Source organism: Tamandua tetradactyla, chromosome 12, assembly GCF_023851605.1.
Source record: "Tamandua tetradactyla isolate mTamTet1 chromosome 12, mTamTet1.pri, whole genome shotgun sequence".
Lineage (NCBI taxonomy): Eukaryota > Metazoa > Chordata > Mammalia > Pilosa > Myrmecophagidae > Tamandua > Tamandua tetradactyla.
In genome coordinates this window covers 54,446,037-54,463,447 of record NC_135338.1, presented here as the reverse complement: position 1 = coordinate 54,463,447, position 17,411 = coordinate 54,446,037, and the positions used below count along the sequence as shown (strand labels likewise).

The following is a 17,411-nucleotide window of genomic DNA, read 5'->3' as shown; positions in this document are numbered from 1 at the left end:
ATCTTCTCATATCACTACTTTTGGAACATATGATCCAGGCATACCTCAAAGACCAGATCACATTGAAGCATTTTTTTTTGTCCATCTGTTAATAAGTTTCCCAGGCAGAGTCCAAAAGCACAATACCTTTTAAAAAAACTCCTTTCTAATCAGATTTATTTTAAAGAAAGATTTTTAGAATAGCATAAACCAGTTTGCCAAATACTCCATTTTAAAAAACATTTTTCTAAAGCACATTTCTTAACAATTCATATTCCCTACTCAAAAGATGGCAGATTCTCAAGCAGCCTTTCAAATTAAATAAAGTTGTCACCTAATATAATAGTTGCTAAATTCCAAGAAAAGATACATTCAATTACTTTTTCTGTCAAGACACTATGTTATTAAAGTATCATTTCGGCTCCAAATGATAAATAATTAGCACTGAGGAAAAATGAAAGACTTTCCACACCAAAATAATAGCATTGATAAATTTAACCTAAATAATAGTTCTAGTATGCACACAATTTTTTACTATATTATATAAATTGTTTGTGGCCATAAGTTAAATTTGGCCCAAAACTTACTTTCCAGACTTCTTGTTTATATTTCATGAGGCATTCCAATAATTGACAATGATACACTGTAAGGAAGAAAATGTAATATGAACATAAAATGTAAATATAAGACAAAAACATCCTTTTAGATATAATAAACTATATTAGTATGACTTTTAACTTCAGTCACTAAATTAGAAATGACTTACTTCCATATATTCATACTTTTCAAAAGTTATATGCTTTGCTTTTATTAAATTGTATTCCAATTTCCTTGAGAAGCATTCCATTCATTATATTAACAAAAAAAATATTTCAAAAATCCCTAGGAAACATATTCTATAACATAAGCTTATATCAATGTACTCAAGAACTACTTAGAATGAAAAACTGTCTCACAATCACCATATGAAGTAGATGATATTATCATGCCCATTTTGCATTTAGGAAAGTGAGGCTTAGAGAAGTTAAATAACTTGTCCAAGGTTGGACAGATTGCAAGTAACAAAGGACAGAATGGAAGGTTTATCATTTGATCAGCAAATTTTTTTGGAGGAATTTTTAAAAGCTACACAACAGCAAGCTTTCTGACTTGTTATGCTTGCTTGGGGAAGAAATATACTTTCACCCTAGTTAGATGCCTGTTTGATATCTTCCCTAATCTATCTTCCAACCCTATCATGTCATTGAAGCAAATCTCACTTTTGTCATGATGACTTCCATGACATTCAATCCAATGGACATTTTTCAGTCTGCATCTTATTTAAACTTTCAGCAGTATTCAGTACTGCTGACCACTGTCTCCTTTCTAAAACCCTCTATTCCCTTAGCTTCATGGCATGACACTCTCCTATCACCCATAGTGGACATGTTTATTGGCTATTCAACAGCTATCAACAACCACCTTCTTCTTTGCCCATCTCCCACTAGATAAGCTACAAAAGCAAGATACTCACTTTCCCAGACTCCCTTGCTGCTAAGGTTGGTCATGTGACTGAGTTCTGGCAGTAAAACCTAAGGGAGAATCTGCTGGAGAGCTTCTGGGACATATTTTTTTCTCTCTGATAAAAAGAGAGAGAAAGAGAGAGACACCAGGAGACCTTTCTCTAATTACCCTGACTGACCCTATTCTATTATCTGTCTTCATATGTGGTAGTGTGAGGATGTAATACCTCACTGTGGCAGCCATCTTGCAAACATGAGGGAGAAACACAAAGATACCATCTCAGCACACTGATATTGTGGCTCTATCATCAAGATTTCTTATTAAGTAAGCAATAAATATTGCTGTAGTCTAGTTACCAAAATACATCTTGACAACACAACCTCTCTGTCTCCTTTGCAAGCCCATCTCCTTTCACTGGACCATTATCTGTTGGAGTTCTTGGAGGCCTGGTCATAGACCCACTCCTCTTTTCATTCTATGCTTCATATGTGCAGATGCACACTTATATACAGCTTCAATTACTGTCTATATACAACTCAGTGAAGGGCATTGCACATACATAGAGGAGCAATCCCAGAGGTCTTTTCTGAGCTCCAGATTCATATACATAACTTCCTAATTACAATCTCATCTTAGATTTCTCAAAGACACTTGTCATGGTCAGGTTCATGTGTCAACTTGGCCAGGTGATGGTGCCTGGTCACCTGGTTGGGCAAGCGCTGATCTGTTTGCTGCTATGAGGACATTTCAGGGACTTAAATCACAATTACACTGGCTGCACCCACAGCTGTTTGCATTTGTAATCAGCTAAGGGAAGTGTCTTCTGAAATGAGTGATGCTTAATCTAATCACCAGAGGGCTTTTAGGGAGAATTCAAAAGAAACAGTCACTCTTCCTGCTTCAGCTGGCAAGCCTTTCCTGTGGAGTTCATCCAGACCCTTCATCAGAGTTGCCAGCTTCACAACCTGCCCTATGAATTTTGGACTCTTCCATTCCCACAGTTGTCCAGTTAGCTTCTCCTGAGAGGTTGAGGAACTTTATTGTAGTTGCCAGCTTGAGGCCTGCCAACAGAACTCGGACTCTTACATTCCCACAGTTGCCCAGCCAGCCTCTGCTGAGAGTTCATTGCAAACCTTCATCAGTTACCAGTTCACAGCCTGCCCTACAGACTCTGGACTCTATATTCCCACGGTTATGTGAGACACTTTTATAAATTTTATACCTACAGATATCTCCTGCTGATTCTGTTTCTCTAGAGAACCCCAGCTAATACAACACTTAAAACACATCTCCAAAACAGATCTTGTGCTCTTCCCCTCAAATCCTGCTCTTCTTCCAGTGACTCTGTTCTTAATGAATAGTATTTACCATGCATCCAGTTATGCAAACCAGAAATCTACCATATCCAATATGTTGCCAACTCCTACCAATTTTATTACTAAATAGATCTCAGATATGTCTGCTTTTCTCAACCTCAACATCCCCACCCGACACCTTTGAGATACACAGACAAATCTCTTTATTGGAAAATCTATATCCATTCTGGCTTCTTTTCAAACTTTCAACTTGAGACAGAGCACACATACATACCACTTAAAGTCCTTCAGTGACTTCCCGTTAGATGTGGGAATAACACAGAACTCCTTAACAGAGCCCACCACATTGTGTGATCCTGCCCATAGATTCTGCAGTTTCATCTTACACCAGGAAGCCCTCACTCTCTGAACTCCAGCTACATTCATCTTCCTTCATCCCCAGTTGTTTGCCAGGTTCCTTTCTAACACATACGATTTCCTCCTCCTGAAATTTCCCCTACCCTGTAGGCTTTAATAATGGATATTCACCTGTCAGTTTCAGAGAAGCCCTCCCTTGTGTCCTCAATAAAAGCAAAATCTCCTTTTATAGAATTTCAAAGCACTTGTCACAGTTGAAATTTTATACTTGTTTTATAATTATATGATTAAACTCTTTTCCCCCACCAGCTTCATGAGGTAAAGGCAGGGGTCAGTTCTGCTTCACTAATCATGTACCTGATACTCAGTGACTATTTGTTGAAAATATGAATGGTTCTGGAAAACTGGAATTCTGATTATAAGCCAGCACTAAATTCTCAAGTATACTGAATTATCCAGGACACTTTCACTTACACAGTACCTGCCATCCTCCAGGTATCTGCTATCCAGACCTTGTCCAGAAATGTCCACTGATTGCCCCTCAAGCAGACGTGATAAGTCCCTTTTTTTAAAACTGTTTCCCCTTCCTAAAATGCCCAAGTGTCCTGTCAATCAAAATTCTATCCATATTTTACAATCCATACTAAGCTTAAATGCACAAGTCCTTTTCTGATCACTTCAATCCATAGAGCACTCTCCCTTTGATGAATTAATTCTGTCTATAGTATTTAGTTGGTACTTTTCATATACTACCACAAATTGTTAATTACTGATTTATGTGAATATACCTAACCTTCCCAATTAGTTAGTCAGAGATGCCATAGCAAGCACCATATCTAATACTTCTGTGTGGTTTTCACAATGCCTAGCACAGAGCTATGTCTATACCTAGGAGTTACTTTAATGAATGCCTGCTACTTGAGCAAGCACAGTGTTATATTCTTGATATCAGCTACAAGGATCAAGCTGCCATGTGCTGCCTGTCCCAATAAAAATTTGAATGTTAGAATGATGCCCTACCATTTGGTCCCAGAGAGTCTCTGGCAGATACTGCCTCACTTCTTAACAGTTTCCCACATCATAAGACTAATTCTGATCCTAAATGCAATTCCTAGTATAAAATAAACATTCCCCCAAACAAATGAAGCTACAGATTTGGAGGCAACAGACATAACTCTATCTGATTACAGTGATTTCCCAGTGAAAAATTCATGGCAAGTTGTAGACATTAGCACTGCTATTTACTGAGAGTTTACAATGTGTGACTTGTGTAATTCTAAACATTTTACATATACTTAACTCAAATAATTTAATTCATTTAATCCGTACAACATTTAAGAAGTACTACAAGAATTATCCCCATTTCAGAAATGAGGAGACTTGGTTTTGGAGAGATGAAATAACCTATGCTAACTAACTAATAGTGGGTGAGTTCAGATGTGAACCCCTTAATCAACTGGATTCCAAATGAAGAATTTTTTTCAGAACATAATCTGTATAAATATAAATGATATTTTGAATGTTTTTAAAACCAGAGACAGAGTAAGAAATGAGATATAACCTCATAAAATAAATTCACATATTCTAATTAAATCATGTAATAATCATAAGAGATTTCATATTTAACAAGATGATACTCCAGATTAAAAAGCAGATTTTAAATGGAAATTTTGTTTTTCCTCATCCCAAATCAAAAGCTCAATAAAAATTTTTTCTGTAATTAAGAAAAATGTTGAAAGAAGTGCCTCAATATCTGTTCTCTTAACAAATAAGCATTAAACAAAAATTAAAATGGAGTTCATATCTTAACACATGATTCCAAGAGTGAGACCCCCTTTAGGTCAGTTTCCCAAAGTTCATCTGCAATTATACTGGTGAATGATGATCAAAGAGAGTAAATCATATGAAAAACTCTTCCACATCACTAGCAATCAAAGAAATACAAAATAAAACAATGAAATATTATTTTTCATAGTCCAATTCTATAAAAGTTTTATGATAATATTCAATAATGGTGAGTATACTGTAAGACAAGTACTTTCATATACAACTAGTGGGATATTGAAATTTTTTCAAGGCCTTTAATCTGGTAATCTCTTTTTTGTGAATTTATTCTAAGGAAACATCAGGAATGTAGTAAAAGATTTATGCTCAGTGATACTCATGCGGTATTACAGTAGAAAATTTGTCAAATCATCAAGAGTGGTTATCTTTTTTTTTGTATGCTCTATGGTGGGGGGTCACATTTCATTCTTTTTCCATGTAAGTATCTCATTAATGCAGCACTATTTGTTGATTTTTTTTTTCTTTTTTGGGGGGGAGTCAAAGTGCACAGGCTGGGAATCAAACCCGGGTCTCCAGATGGCAGGTAAGAATTCTACCACTGAACTACCAATGCACCCCCAAGAGTGGTTATCTTTGTTAGAACTGCAGGTCATTTTCTTAAATCTAATTTAACTATTTCTATATGCTTCCATTCAATCAATTTCCAGTCAGCACTCTAAAACTGCCTCCTCAACCATCCTAAAATATTACCATCCAGCAGGACCACTGCTATTAGCAGTAGCAAGAGAAATTTCATTTCAACTCAAATGTCTGTTTTCTAACACATCTCTGGTTGTCTATTCCACCAAGAGAACTCCTCACATGAGAACTTCTAGCCTGTTTGATGCTTTGTTTAATTATTGGTTCAAGAATTAGTCAAGCAACTCAGATTTCCACTTACCTGGATTGGATGTGTACTGCATTGCAATCATGAGCATGGATGATGCAGAGAGATTGACATGGGCAGGGACACCTTCCCTCCTCGAGGAGCCCACTGCAACCAAAAAATTTATTTTATTAGATACAATTTAATCTATATATTTAAACTTGCTATTTTGCATAGAGCATGAAAGCTGAATAGGAACTTAAAAAAAAACTCTAATCAAGTCAATGGAATTTTTGCACAAATAAAACAACAAAATTTATTCTAGCATACAAATTCTACAGTTGCTATCATTGATGATAAACATTTAATGGGAATCCACAAGGAGAAGGCAAAATGCCAGAAAAGGATGTGATGGCTTTGTCAGAGTTGTATGTAGATGTGATCTCTGCTCCCAAGATACTTACATCTAGGTAGAAAAGAAAGAAAAAACAGATTTCTCTATCTGCCCAAATAGAAAGTCATGTTGAAAGTTATTTCAGCAAGAAAAATAAAATATTTTTAACCCAACTTGATTGCATTAACTTTTAGAGATGTAGAAGAAATAATAGCCTAGTTATCATGTGTATTTACTAGTTTTGTTACACATACACATTTTAAAACATTTGTTATAAGAAATAACATTATTAATTTAAAAATTATTTCCCACTCTCATATATCATTAAACAATTTTATTCACATCTATCTTCATCACCATTATTTTCATCATATGAGAACTACTTTTTTAATTTTCTAGAACCTACTACTTCATATCCATCTGAATTGTTTGAAATAAAGCATTTTTTGAATCTGTGAATAATGATGTTACTAGACATTTTGTCCTATACCCACAAGTACTCAATTACAAAGCAAGTTGGTTTCTTCACAATGTATCTTAGCTGTACAATTGTGATCTCCACTTCATAACCACTCACTATAGTGCTTTTGAGAGACCTTGAAATGGCTTGTTTACAATGACATCCAACACTATATTAAATTTCTTTTTTTTAATAGATTGTATCAAGTAACCTCTGTAAGCATTCAAAACTAGAACCAATGGAGGTCATTTGGGGTAATACAGAACTTCCAGAGTATTTTATTATTCTAAACACAATAATTGAGAGAGGAGCCCCCAAGAGGAAAGACATTATAAGGACTCAAATATAAAAATGAATCTCTTTTCTCAAGGATAATTGTGGAAGTGGGAGGAGCGTCTCTTAATCATTGATTGGGTTTGTGTGGCAGATTATCAAGAAAGCATGAACAGAATAATGCACAGCAATTATACACCCTCAAAAAAATCGATTGTCAATTTCCTACACATCACGGAGAAGACCACTGGCATGGGAACAACAAAACAAGCAGATACCCTCAAAATCTGCTTTTTAAAAATCAAATTAAATTTATTTTATTTTATTTTAAGGCTCAATATGCAGGGATTATATCTTTTCTACGTTCAAAAAGAAGGCAACTGATAATAAAACATGTAAAATCGAACCATTAAAACACCAATGAAAGATGTGTCATATAATAAAAAGTAGAAGAGGCAAAGAAATTTAACATGATTCTATATATTAACGTAATAATTTTAATATCATAATGGGCAGTGGTTTCAAGAATAGCTTTACAGAAACAAGTACTAAGCAAAGAAAACAGATCTACAATTAAGTCCCATTTACCTTAGTTTACTTTTATTGATCATTTGCACCTGGGCTGCTGCTACCCCACCAAGCTTGGGTTCGTCAGGTGAGATTAATTAGCTATACACTATAAACAAGATATGAGATCGGCTCAATGTTCTTAAGCTGTAATCAAATATGATTAATACAGGAAAAAGAACTTTGAGACAAAATCTAAAGAACAAGAGGCAGAGTTCTCAACATTCATAGCGAAGGAGCATGTTCAAAGGCAGAGATTCCCACTCAGTCAGTTTGGAAAGTAGAAAACTGACATGATTAATAAGTATATCAGGTGATTCTGATGCAACCTGGCCTTGGTTCTCCCTTTAAGAAGTACTACCAGAGGAATAAGAAGTAAGGAAGGAAACACTCAGTATGTAGGGAAGTGTGGGAAGGTCGACTGCAGGCTCTTTAGGCCCTTTGTTTAAAAAAATACATATCTAGTTTTAGACACCCTCAAGAAAAAAAATATATATACATGTATATATTTTTAGCCATTCCTTTTGGGAAGAGCATTTTCACCTTTATTTAAACTCATCTCAAATTTTTATAAATAATTTACACCAAAACCACTATTAAAGGAAGCTGAGAATCACTGTGCCTGGAGGCCTTTTAAAAATGGGAGAGATGCCCAAATGTCTCTGATGATTTAGGCGACATCTATTTGAAGAATGACGCAAATGGCTCAGTGACCTTTGAATGCCCCTTCTACCCCTTCAAGTCCATGCTTTCCGTGAAGTATGGTGAGCCACAAAGCCAAAGCATTCCCCTGGCTCAAGCCTAGGAAATTGGCTCTAATATTTATATAAACAAATGATGCCTTGCAATTGCTTAGCCTTCTAACTGTGAATAAAATCAGCACAATTCAAATTTAATAAACATGCACAAGCATACATCATTTATTGAATCTTGTTAAAAAAGGCATGATGTAAACAGATGTGCATCTTGTCCCCACGAGGGTATAGAAAGCCAAAAATTCATACAATAGAAAGAAGAGAATTAATCAAAATAATACAATTTTACATTTAATATTGTGCTCAGGAAATAAAATTTTAAGTTTTCTGCCCTATTCTCTGTTCCTCCCAGCACTGTAAGAACAATCATTACCACCATCTCCTCCCTTCATGAACAGTAACAATACCTCAAGCTGTTCTTGCATTTTATAGTTTCTAATGTACGGTGTAGATAGGGCAGAATGAATGAAAAGAGGCAATAGTCATGTAGGAAGCAGCCAGGTCATAGAGGGCCTCCTGGGCCAAGTAAGGGCATATGATTTGATTTCTAAGAGTGATGGGATGCTACCAGATGGTTAGACCAGGGATGTGACATGATCTGATTTACATGTTTGGAGCACTGCTCTGGCTTATATGTGGAGAATAGCCTAGAGGAGGGTTAAGGGTGGAATCAGAGAGACCAATTAGGAAGCTATCAGAGTAGTCCAGATGAGAGATGGTGGTAAAAAGTCTGAATTGGGACATATTTAAATAAACCTTACTTGCCTCATACATTTTTAGGGGGTAAATGTAAGGAAGTCATCTGGGAAAAAAACAATACATTCTGGTGCCCGTTCTCCATGTGATAGAATCATTTCCTGTGCTTTACCAGACTGCACTGCCTGAACCAACCAGGAATCCCTCTTCTACTCAGGTCTACTGGGTCTGTAAGAAGAGGTAACTGTGCTCCATGAGAGAGGATTTGAGCATAAGCCTTCAAAAGGACATATCAGTTAAACATAAAGGGAAGACTAGACAACATGATCCTGAAGTCTATTAAATATTTGCATTAAATATTAAATTAAATTGCATTAAAATATTTGTGGATTGGTAGACTAATGAAGTCATACAAACAGGTGCCCATCAATATTGCATAAGTGTTCTGGCAGGTCCTATGAAATTAAAAACCTGTTATAACAATTGCTATCATTATACAACAAACTCTGGGTGGGAGGGGGGAGCAGAGATTCCAAACCCCAGAAGATGGCCCCTTACCTCAGCAATAATTAAGATGCTAAAATTTCAGGACAACATGTGCACTTGAGCAGAATATTGGAATTAGTTACAATGGGATTTGACATACCTCTGATTTGACTAGGCACTCATTCTATTATATGCCTGTATACAACCTTACAATAGTCAAAGGCCATTCCTATATGTAATGTCATGATCTCTACAACGTGGGGTGAAGACAAGGATGGTTATGGTTATTCATCAGTTTACAGACAAGAAAACAAAAGTTCAGTGATGTTAAGAGATTTGCTGACTGTCAAAGAACTAAAATTCAGCTCTTCTGGACTCCTATCCCAGAAGATTCTGTGTAAATCAAGAATAGAGCTGTTAAAGTTCAGCAACACCTACTTTATAAAACAGTCATAGCTGATAAAACAGCTTGTATATATTAAAGATTATTTAAATATCATCAACATCTTGTGTTAGATTTTCACTGTCTTTTTAATGTTTTTTTTTTTTTTTTGGTCTTTGGAAAAGCATAGAAATATAACATGCAGCCTTTTATATAGAACAAAAAATGATCCAGGGCCAATGGCCTGGAACCAGATATTTAACTAAGTTATACTAATACTTTTAAGTCAATGCAACGATCTGAGTGAACCTTTATTTTACATGATTGTAAATGATTTTTCAAAGAAATTGAAATTGAAAAAGAAACTAGATGAAGTTGCATAGAGCAGGATACTAAGAAGCCCAAATTCTTCAAAAGCATCCTAAAAAGGCTTTAACCTGATAAAACTGTTCAGCCTTATTATTATTATCCTTAAAATAATATAGCCTACATCAAGTCACATTCCTTTGGTATTAGCTTTTTCTCTTCTCTGCCAAAGCATCAAACTCCAAACATCCACTTTTCAGTTATGTCCGCAAATCACAGATTGTTGATTGAAAAAAAAAAAGAGAGACGTTTCCATGTTGAAAAGTACAGGATTTTTCAATTCTTACTATATTTTTTATAAACAAAATATGTTGCACATATTTGGAATAAAAAATTAAGGATATCTTATTTATGAAAGGAGTTACATGGTTTTTACAATAAATAAATTGATTTTGCTTTGCAGAATCTCAAAAAGAGTCATTTCCAAATAAAAGTATAGCACTTGGTTTATTGACAAAGATAACATGAAGGATTTATCTAATATACACGCTAGCCAAAATCTGAAGGAGTTGCAATACATCATTCGATCAACTTCAAAGCTCAGAACTTCATCCTCTTAATGATACAATCTTTTAACACCTCAAAAGCTGTCCACGTGTTACATTTGACCTTGGGTACACCACACCAAAGAGATAAAAACTTTTCTTTCCTACAGACTTTTTTTTTAATCAAGGGGAACTCAGAACATGCAACGCCCTAACATCTAATCAGTCCTGAAGTAAAAATTTTCTCAAAGAAGTTAAATGCTCCTCTCTTGTTTATGTCAAAATTTCTAATACTGAAACAACTACCAAAAATAGAGACAACATGGATGCAATAAACAAATACACAATCTTACATCAATCCATTATAACACGATTACTCTATCTTTGGGTCTGTATCTTTTTGTCTACCTTGTGAAATAACAAGTACAAAAGAAACACATGAATAGCTTGATAGACTTTGGCTTTAAAGGTTGCTACCACAATTTATTTTCAAAGATTTAAAGATGACAAAAAATTGCCTACTAATTGAACTGCAGGTATGGTGATGAGAGATGAAAGTCTTAACTAAAAGACTAAACCTAAAGCAGCAACATAAACAAATGAACCAAATCTACCACAGGGTTAGAAGATATGTGTCTCTTACCTAAAAGAAGACTGGTTGTTCAACTTAGAATTATTAAGCCAGAAATAACTATAACTTTTTTTTTCAAAATGTGTAGTTGAAAACAATAGCATACCAGAGACATGAAGTGACCTGTTTGTACCTTTAAATGAACACCATTACTCAACTAACAGACATTAACATTTAAAATTTTTGTAAATTGAACACTATTTTTTTCTTCCCATTTGCCAAGCTCCACACATTTTAATAAGTAAGGATTCTAAAGTGACTATAAAGCATGTTGGAGGTCTGTTTCTAATTAAGGAGAAATTAATAATCAAGTATGAAAAAACAAGTTGCCAGGTGTCTCAATGCTTTACCAGTCTTTAGATAAGTATAACTTCAGAGGCCTGATATCTCTAATGCCTTTCCCAAAATTACTGACTTATTTCTAAGAAGAAAGGATATATTAAATTAGATTATTAGAAGGATGCAATCTCACCTGCAATTCTTCAAAAAAAACAAGAATTCCTATACCTAAGTTTAACAGTTGACGTTATTTACAAGAATATATACATATGACTACACAATTGTAAAACTGTATCTATAAACAAATACTTGTCTTGTCAGTAAGACTACACAGAACCAAAAATGAGAATGATCAATATTCTATTCCTTGTGCAGTATAGTCAATCTGCTAATTGTTTTCAAATCTCTATATAATTTAAGTAGAGAAGTTAGCCTTTCCGTAAATACATAAAAATTACAATGCTATAGCTGAAACTAAACTGGATTGTAAAATAAATAAATGAAGGCCAAATGGTGTGATTGTTTACCAATTGTTATTAGAAAGCAACAGCTTTAATAATATAATTAGATCAAATCAAAAAGGTGAATGATGATTGCTAGAAATTGAATGTAGCCAAAAAGATATTTCTATAGAATAAGAGTTGATGGAAAGAGAGAAGTAAATTAACATTTACTGATCAGGGATTGTGCTAGCACTTGAGAAGTGCTCTGAGTTAATAATCTTAATTATCAAATAACCCCATGAGGCAGCTATTACTGATATTCTTATTTTACACGTAAGAAACAGATTGGGTAACTTGCCTAAGGTCACATGGCTAGGCTATGGCAGAGCAGTTGTTCAAATCTAGATCTGACTCCAAAACCTATAATCTTTTCAGATTATTTACTGAAACATAGATTAATTCCTAATCCATTTCTTTTAAAAATACTTTGGAAGAGTTTTCAACAAAATACTCAACTTCTTTTTCTCTTTGCTTTCATATCTGGAAAAAACTGCAGAATTAAATCCATAAAAATAAAATTGGGGCGGGCCACAGTGGCTCAGCAGGCAGAGTTCCTGCCTGCCTTGCTGGAGACCTGGGTTCGATTCCCAGTGCCTGCCCATGCAAATAATAATAATAATAATAATAATAATAATAATAATAATAATAATAATAATAAAATTGAATTCAAATCAGTTCCATGCTTTATAACAAGTCTGTACACAAATTGCAGCCTCTAACTTTTCTCCAAGTGGTTTTATAAATTTTTACTCACTTTATTATCACAACATCCCTGCGGGGAAAAGCTAGTGTTATTATTTTGTCAATGAGGTTTCAACTATGTGAGTCGCCCAGCATCACAGAGCAAATTAGGGATAAAGCTGGGAACAGAATCTATACATCTTGACTCTTTATCTATTGCTCTTTCCATCACACCCTACTGTCTTCAAATGCAAATGATAAAAATTTCTGCATCTGAGTCAACACTTTCTCCACTTTTTTGTTTTTTAATTACTAAAAGTCCTGCAATTTATATAAGGAAATATAGACTGTTCCCTTATAAGTTCTTTCTCCCTTTTCTATTAGATCAAACTATGAGAATAAAATAATGTGTAAGGCATAACTGGCTTTCATTTATTTTATTTTCACCATAATATTCATGCTGAAATGATCAAATTTAAATCATAGCATATCTATATAGCAAGTGATTCTATCATAAGAGCCTATAATATCAAAAGCAATTTCCATTAGTACAATGTATAAAAATGATGAAGTATTAGATAAGATTGAACTTACATATAGCCATTGGCAGAAAAGATGTGCTAAGATATTCAATAATATCCTTGTGCAGAAATGGAGGAAAGGTAGCTAACGTTGATATCATCGTGTAGGGCAAAGTACTCAGAATATCATCATTGAGAAAGGGTAGCAAACATGTAGTTGTATAAAATATTGACTGTCCAAGATCTACAAAACAAAATTGAGTAATCAGTCATTGAATATTTTGCCATGAAAAAATATGCTAATTTTACATAAGTATTTCTGAGCAGGTTTTAATTAAAAGCAACTATTCCTTCTACCCTATTAAGAGTTTTGAAACATATTGCTTAGTAGAGTGAAATAAATATGTATATATAGTTGCTCAATAAATGACTGATGAATAAGAAATAGAAATATCTGTTACATGAATTTTTCCTCCACATCTTATCAATTTTAGTAATATTTGGCATACATATCACTCTTTCTACGTTTTAATAAATCCTTAAATCCCTCTAGCATTCTTATATCCATTCCATATTATGCAAGATATCTTAGGCACAATGATGTTAAACTATTTGCCCACTGGAATGTTTCGAAAGTCGAGGAAAGGACTAGAAGTGAAACAAGGCTAACTGGCTCCATCAATTAAACCACAAGGTTCCTAAAAGTGGAGTCTTAGGGAATGAGGTGACTTACATCCTCCAGCACAGCAACAGATTCAGTATACATTAAAGAAAGGAAACCATAAGCTGATACTGCACGACCCATGTGCAGTATGTGTTTAGTTATCAATGATCATGGAAGGAAGTGCCACCTAATAATAATCTTTGTATGTGCATATTTTAAAAGGGGATAATAATAGTACCTACCTCACTTCATTTGAAGGATTGCTATGAGGTTTAAAGGAGATAAATGTAAAGTGCTTAGCATAGCACATAATGTGGGCTCCACAAATATTAGCCATTATTATTAATATTAATATTGTTACTATTCTTATTACCTGCACAAGGAGTAAAAAAGGACATTCAAAAAGCCATAACTATTTAGCTTTAGAATACATTTAGACCAAATTTCATTATATTGAACATGTATTTATTATATATCTGGGCCTCCAACTATAAAGGCCATCAGACAAAACTTGATGAAAACGGATCATTTTAGCATCCATTATAATAGAAAGGTATTAGGCATGTTTGTTTGGCAGCAGATTTACCTTTGTAGTGTTATTTTGATTCCTAATGTTATTTCTGATTATCATTAAAATTAACATGCCCTCTCAACAGGCACATCACTGACCATGTACAGTTCATGTCCGCATTGCACATTGGGCAGCAACGATAAGTCACCCTTAGGCTCAAACAGGCAAAAGAGAAAATTCACAGATGTTTTACTAAGAATTGACTGAGCCTGTGCCTAAAAGACGCCTCATCACTTGTGGTATTAGCTGATCCTTTTAACCTAATTACAGAACATTAGCACTAAAAGGGACCTGAAAGCCCATCTAGACTATTTTTCATATAAGGAAATTAAGGCTCAGAGAAGGGAAGTGATTGCCCTGGATCACCCTAGAGTTAGTAGCTGGAACTACGACAAAAGCATTACCTATACCACACAGCCCTAATGTGAGAACAGCCTGAGGCTTTAGTGCAGTGGTTCTCAAACTCAGTGTTCAGGGAACTTGTTAAAAATTCAGGTTCTCAGGGTCCACCCCACAGTGATGCTTAGTCAGAAGTCCTGGGATGGGACACAGAACTCTGTGGGTTTTACTTAGTAAGCTCCCCAGATGATATCGATGTTCTTCCTAACACACTTAGAGAAATAATGCTGCATTGTCTTTTAACCTGCAAAGGATGGTCAACTGAGTTTTTCCTTTATTCTAACTTCTATCGTGCAGAACACAGCATATGGATAACAATGAAGAGTAAAGTCACAAAACTTCTGTAGATATAAAAGCAAAAATATAAATCATCCCCCCTGAAATTTTCATAATTTACACATTAATTACAATTAAATGAGTTGTGATTTACCAAATTGAATGACTTTATCTTATTCAAGGGGCTCTGAAGATAAAGGATAGCTTCCCTAACACAGTGAACCATCCTAGGATAACTCCACGGGGAGTTCAAGATTGATAGTTACAAAGAAAAAGCCTTGGTTTGTATCCCTGACAAGCTCAGCACCACATATAAGCTCTGACAACTTTATTTTCAAAAATTTATCTCATTTAAGTTCTGAGCTGAGATAGGATCACAATAAAAATGGCTACATTTAAGAATGTTACAAAATCATACAATAAGCAACTTTATAAATTTCAACATTTTTCACATTCATTATAATACATAATTACAAATATAAGTAAAAGCAAACTCAATAATTATTTCATCATTTTATGGACACTTTTTAAAAATGTTTAAAATTAGGAATACATCAAACTAGATGAACCATGAAGCATTATTATAGGAGAGTTAGCTGTAACCACATGGCAAAATAACCCCACCACCCACCCATTCTCCAAAATTCCAATTTTTCTGTACAGTGAAACTTTGTTTATCATATTTTCAGGGGCCAAATTATCAGTGTTTTAAAGTTAAGACAACTAACGTTTTTAAAGGGCATGTTTCAAAAAAATCTCTTTTCTTATTGTATAGTTATTCATTTGATTGTTCCCAAAACAATATTGGGCAAGTTAATCAGTAAATATTATTGTTCCCCCATTTATGGTTTAGATAAATTTGCTAAACAAGCAAGGTGAAACTGACTAAAGACACACAGTAGAAAGGGGCAAGAGCTAAGAAAAGAACCATTGTCCTAGGCATCCATTCCGAAGCAGCACTAAGATTATCTACTGTACAAAGCATAAAACACCACTTCATACTGTACCACTTGGCCAGTAATAACTATCGAAACTAATAACTATCGATAGTTAGTTAAATTTGAATGAGACCTTAGAGCTTTCTTCTTATCTAACCTCCTAAGTTTAAAGATAGGAAGAAATGAGTCCCAGAATTACAGGATTCATCCAAAGTCACAGAACTGTCTATGGATTGGAGCCTGCTATTCCAGCTCCACCTCTTACATTTTCTGGGGGATATGCTTTAAAATCTCAGCCCTTAAATCACTATTTAAACAAGAACCCCCATGATATGTACATCTTGGGAGAGGAGATGATGTCTTATTATATTCCTCCTCCTTTCTCCAGCCCGTTCTCCCCAATGCAGGCCCACTTGGATAACATTCCCCCTTGGAGGTAAAACAATGAAAAATGATAGTATGGGAAATTAAGTTTCATTGTAAGAAAGGCTTTAGCCACCCAATCACTTTACAGTGATTTATGACATGAATAACCATAGTGTCCAAGCCCCTTGCTCAATATATATCAATATACATGTATCTTTTCAATAGTTTCAATTAAATACTCACCGTGTTGGCCATGCTGTAGTAAAGGAACTAGATCCAGGAGAGTCACCAAAGTCACGTAGAGGCCTTGATAGTCCAAAGAAGGGTAGTCTGACAACTGAGCATCACGACTTTGCGGGCCGCGTTCAGAGGGAGCATCTCGCAGGACGCTGTAAAGGAGGGAGCGAGTAACAGTAGGGTTGATGGAACTGACCTGCGGTCTTAGAGATGGGGTGAGTGGGAATGGCACAGGAAAAAGACACATGGTCATGGGCACTGTCAAATTGGAGGCATCTTGGTTTTCCTTCTTCCCTGTGCGGGACAAAATGCTGTTGGGGGGACAAAGAAAAAAAAGAGACAACAAAGACACAAAGAACAGCACATTACATTGAAATGACACTCTAAAACAAATAATAAAACACCAGATACATCCCACATAAGATGCAATTGCCATGACAGCAGGTTCTACAAATCTAGTACTGGTTACATAGCACTGGGCTCAGAGATACCGATAATACAAGGTTTATTTTGTGGAAGTTTCATTGCATCTCATGTGTTATCTGGTTAATAAGGAGCAAAAATATAAAAATGCATGTTTCAGTGCCAAACCCATGTTTTACAGTTTATCAGTTTGGTGAAGGAGGGGTTTCCTGGAAGGAAAAAACAATGTCTTGTTGTAAATATAAGGGCTTTT

The 17,411-nt window shown here is 34.9% G+C and overlaps 1 protein-coding gene across 1 annotated transcript in view; it reads right to left on the bottom strand.

Annotated features, from left to right (window-relative positions):
- The window catches only part of UNC79 (unc-79 subunit of NALCN channel complex), a 244,941-nt gene that overhangs the window by 220,158 nt on the left and 7,372 nt on the right, over positions 1 to 17,411 (bottom strand). The window contains exons 2-5 of the mRNA XM_077123417.1: positions 16,742 to 17,046; positions 13,358 to 13,528; positions 5,881 to 5,973; positions 567 to 622 (exon numbers count right to left, since the gene is read on the bottom strand). Of these exons, the coding sequence (XP_076979532.1) occupies positions 567 to 622; positions 5,881 to 5,973; positions 13,358 to 13,528; positions 16,742 to 16,988 (567 nt within the window). The 5' untranslated portion in view covers positions 16,989 to 17,046. The remainder of the gene's footprint in view (positions 1 to 566; positions 623 to 5,880; positions 5,974 to 13,357; positions 13,529 to 16,741; positions 17,047 to 17,411) is intronic.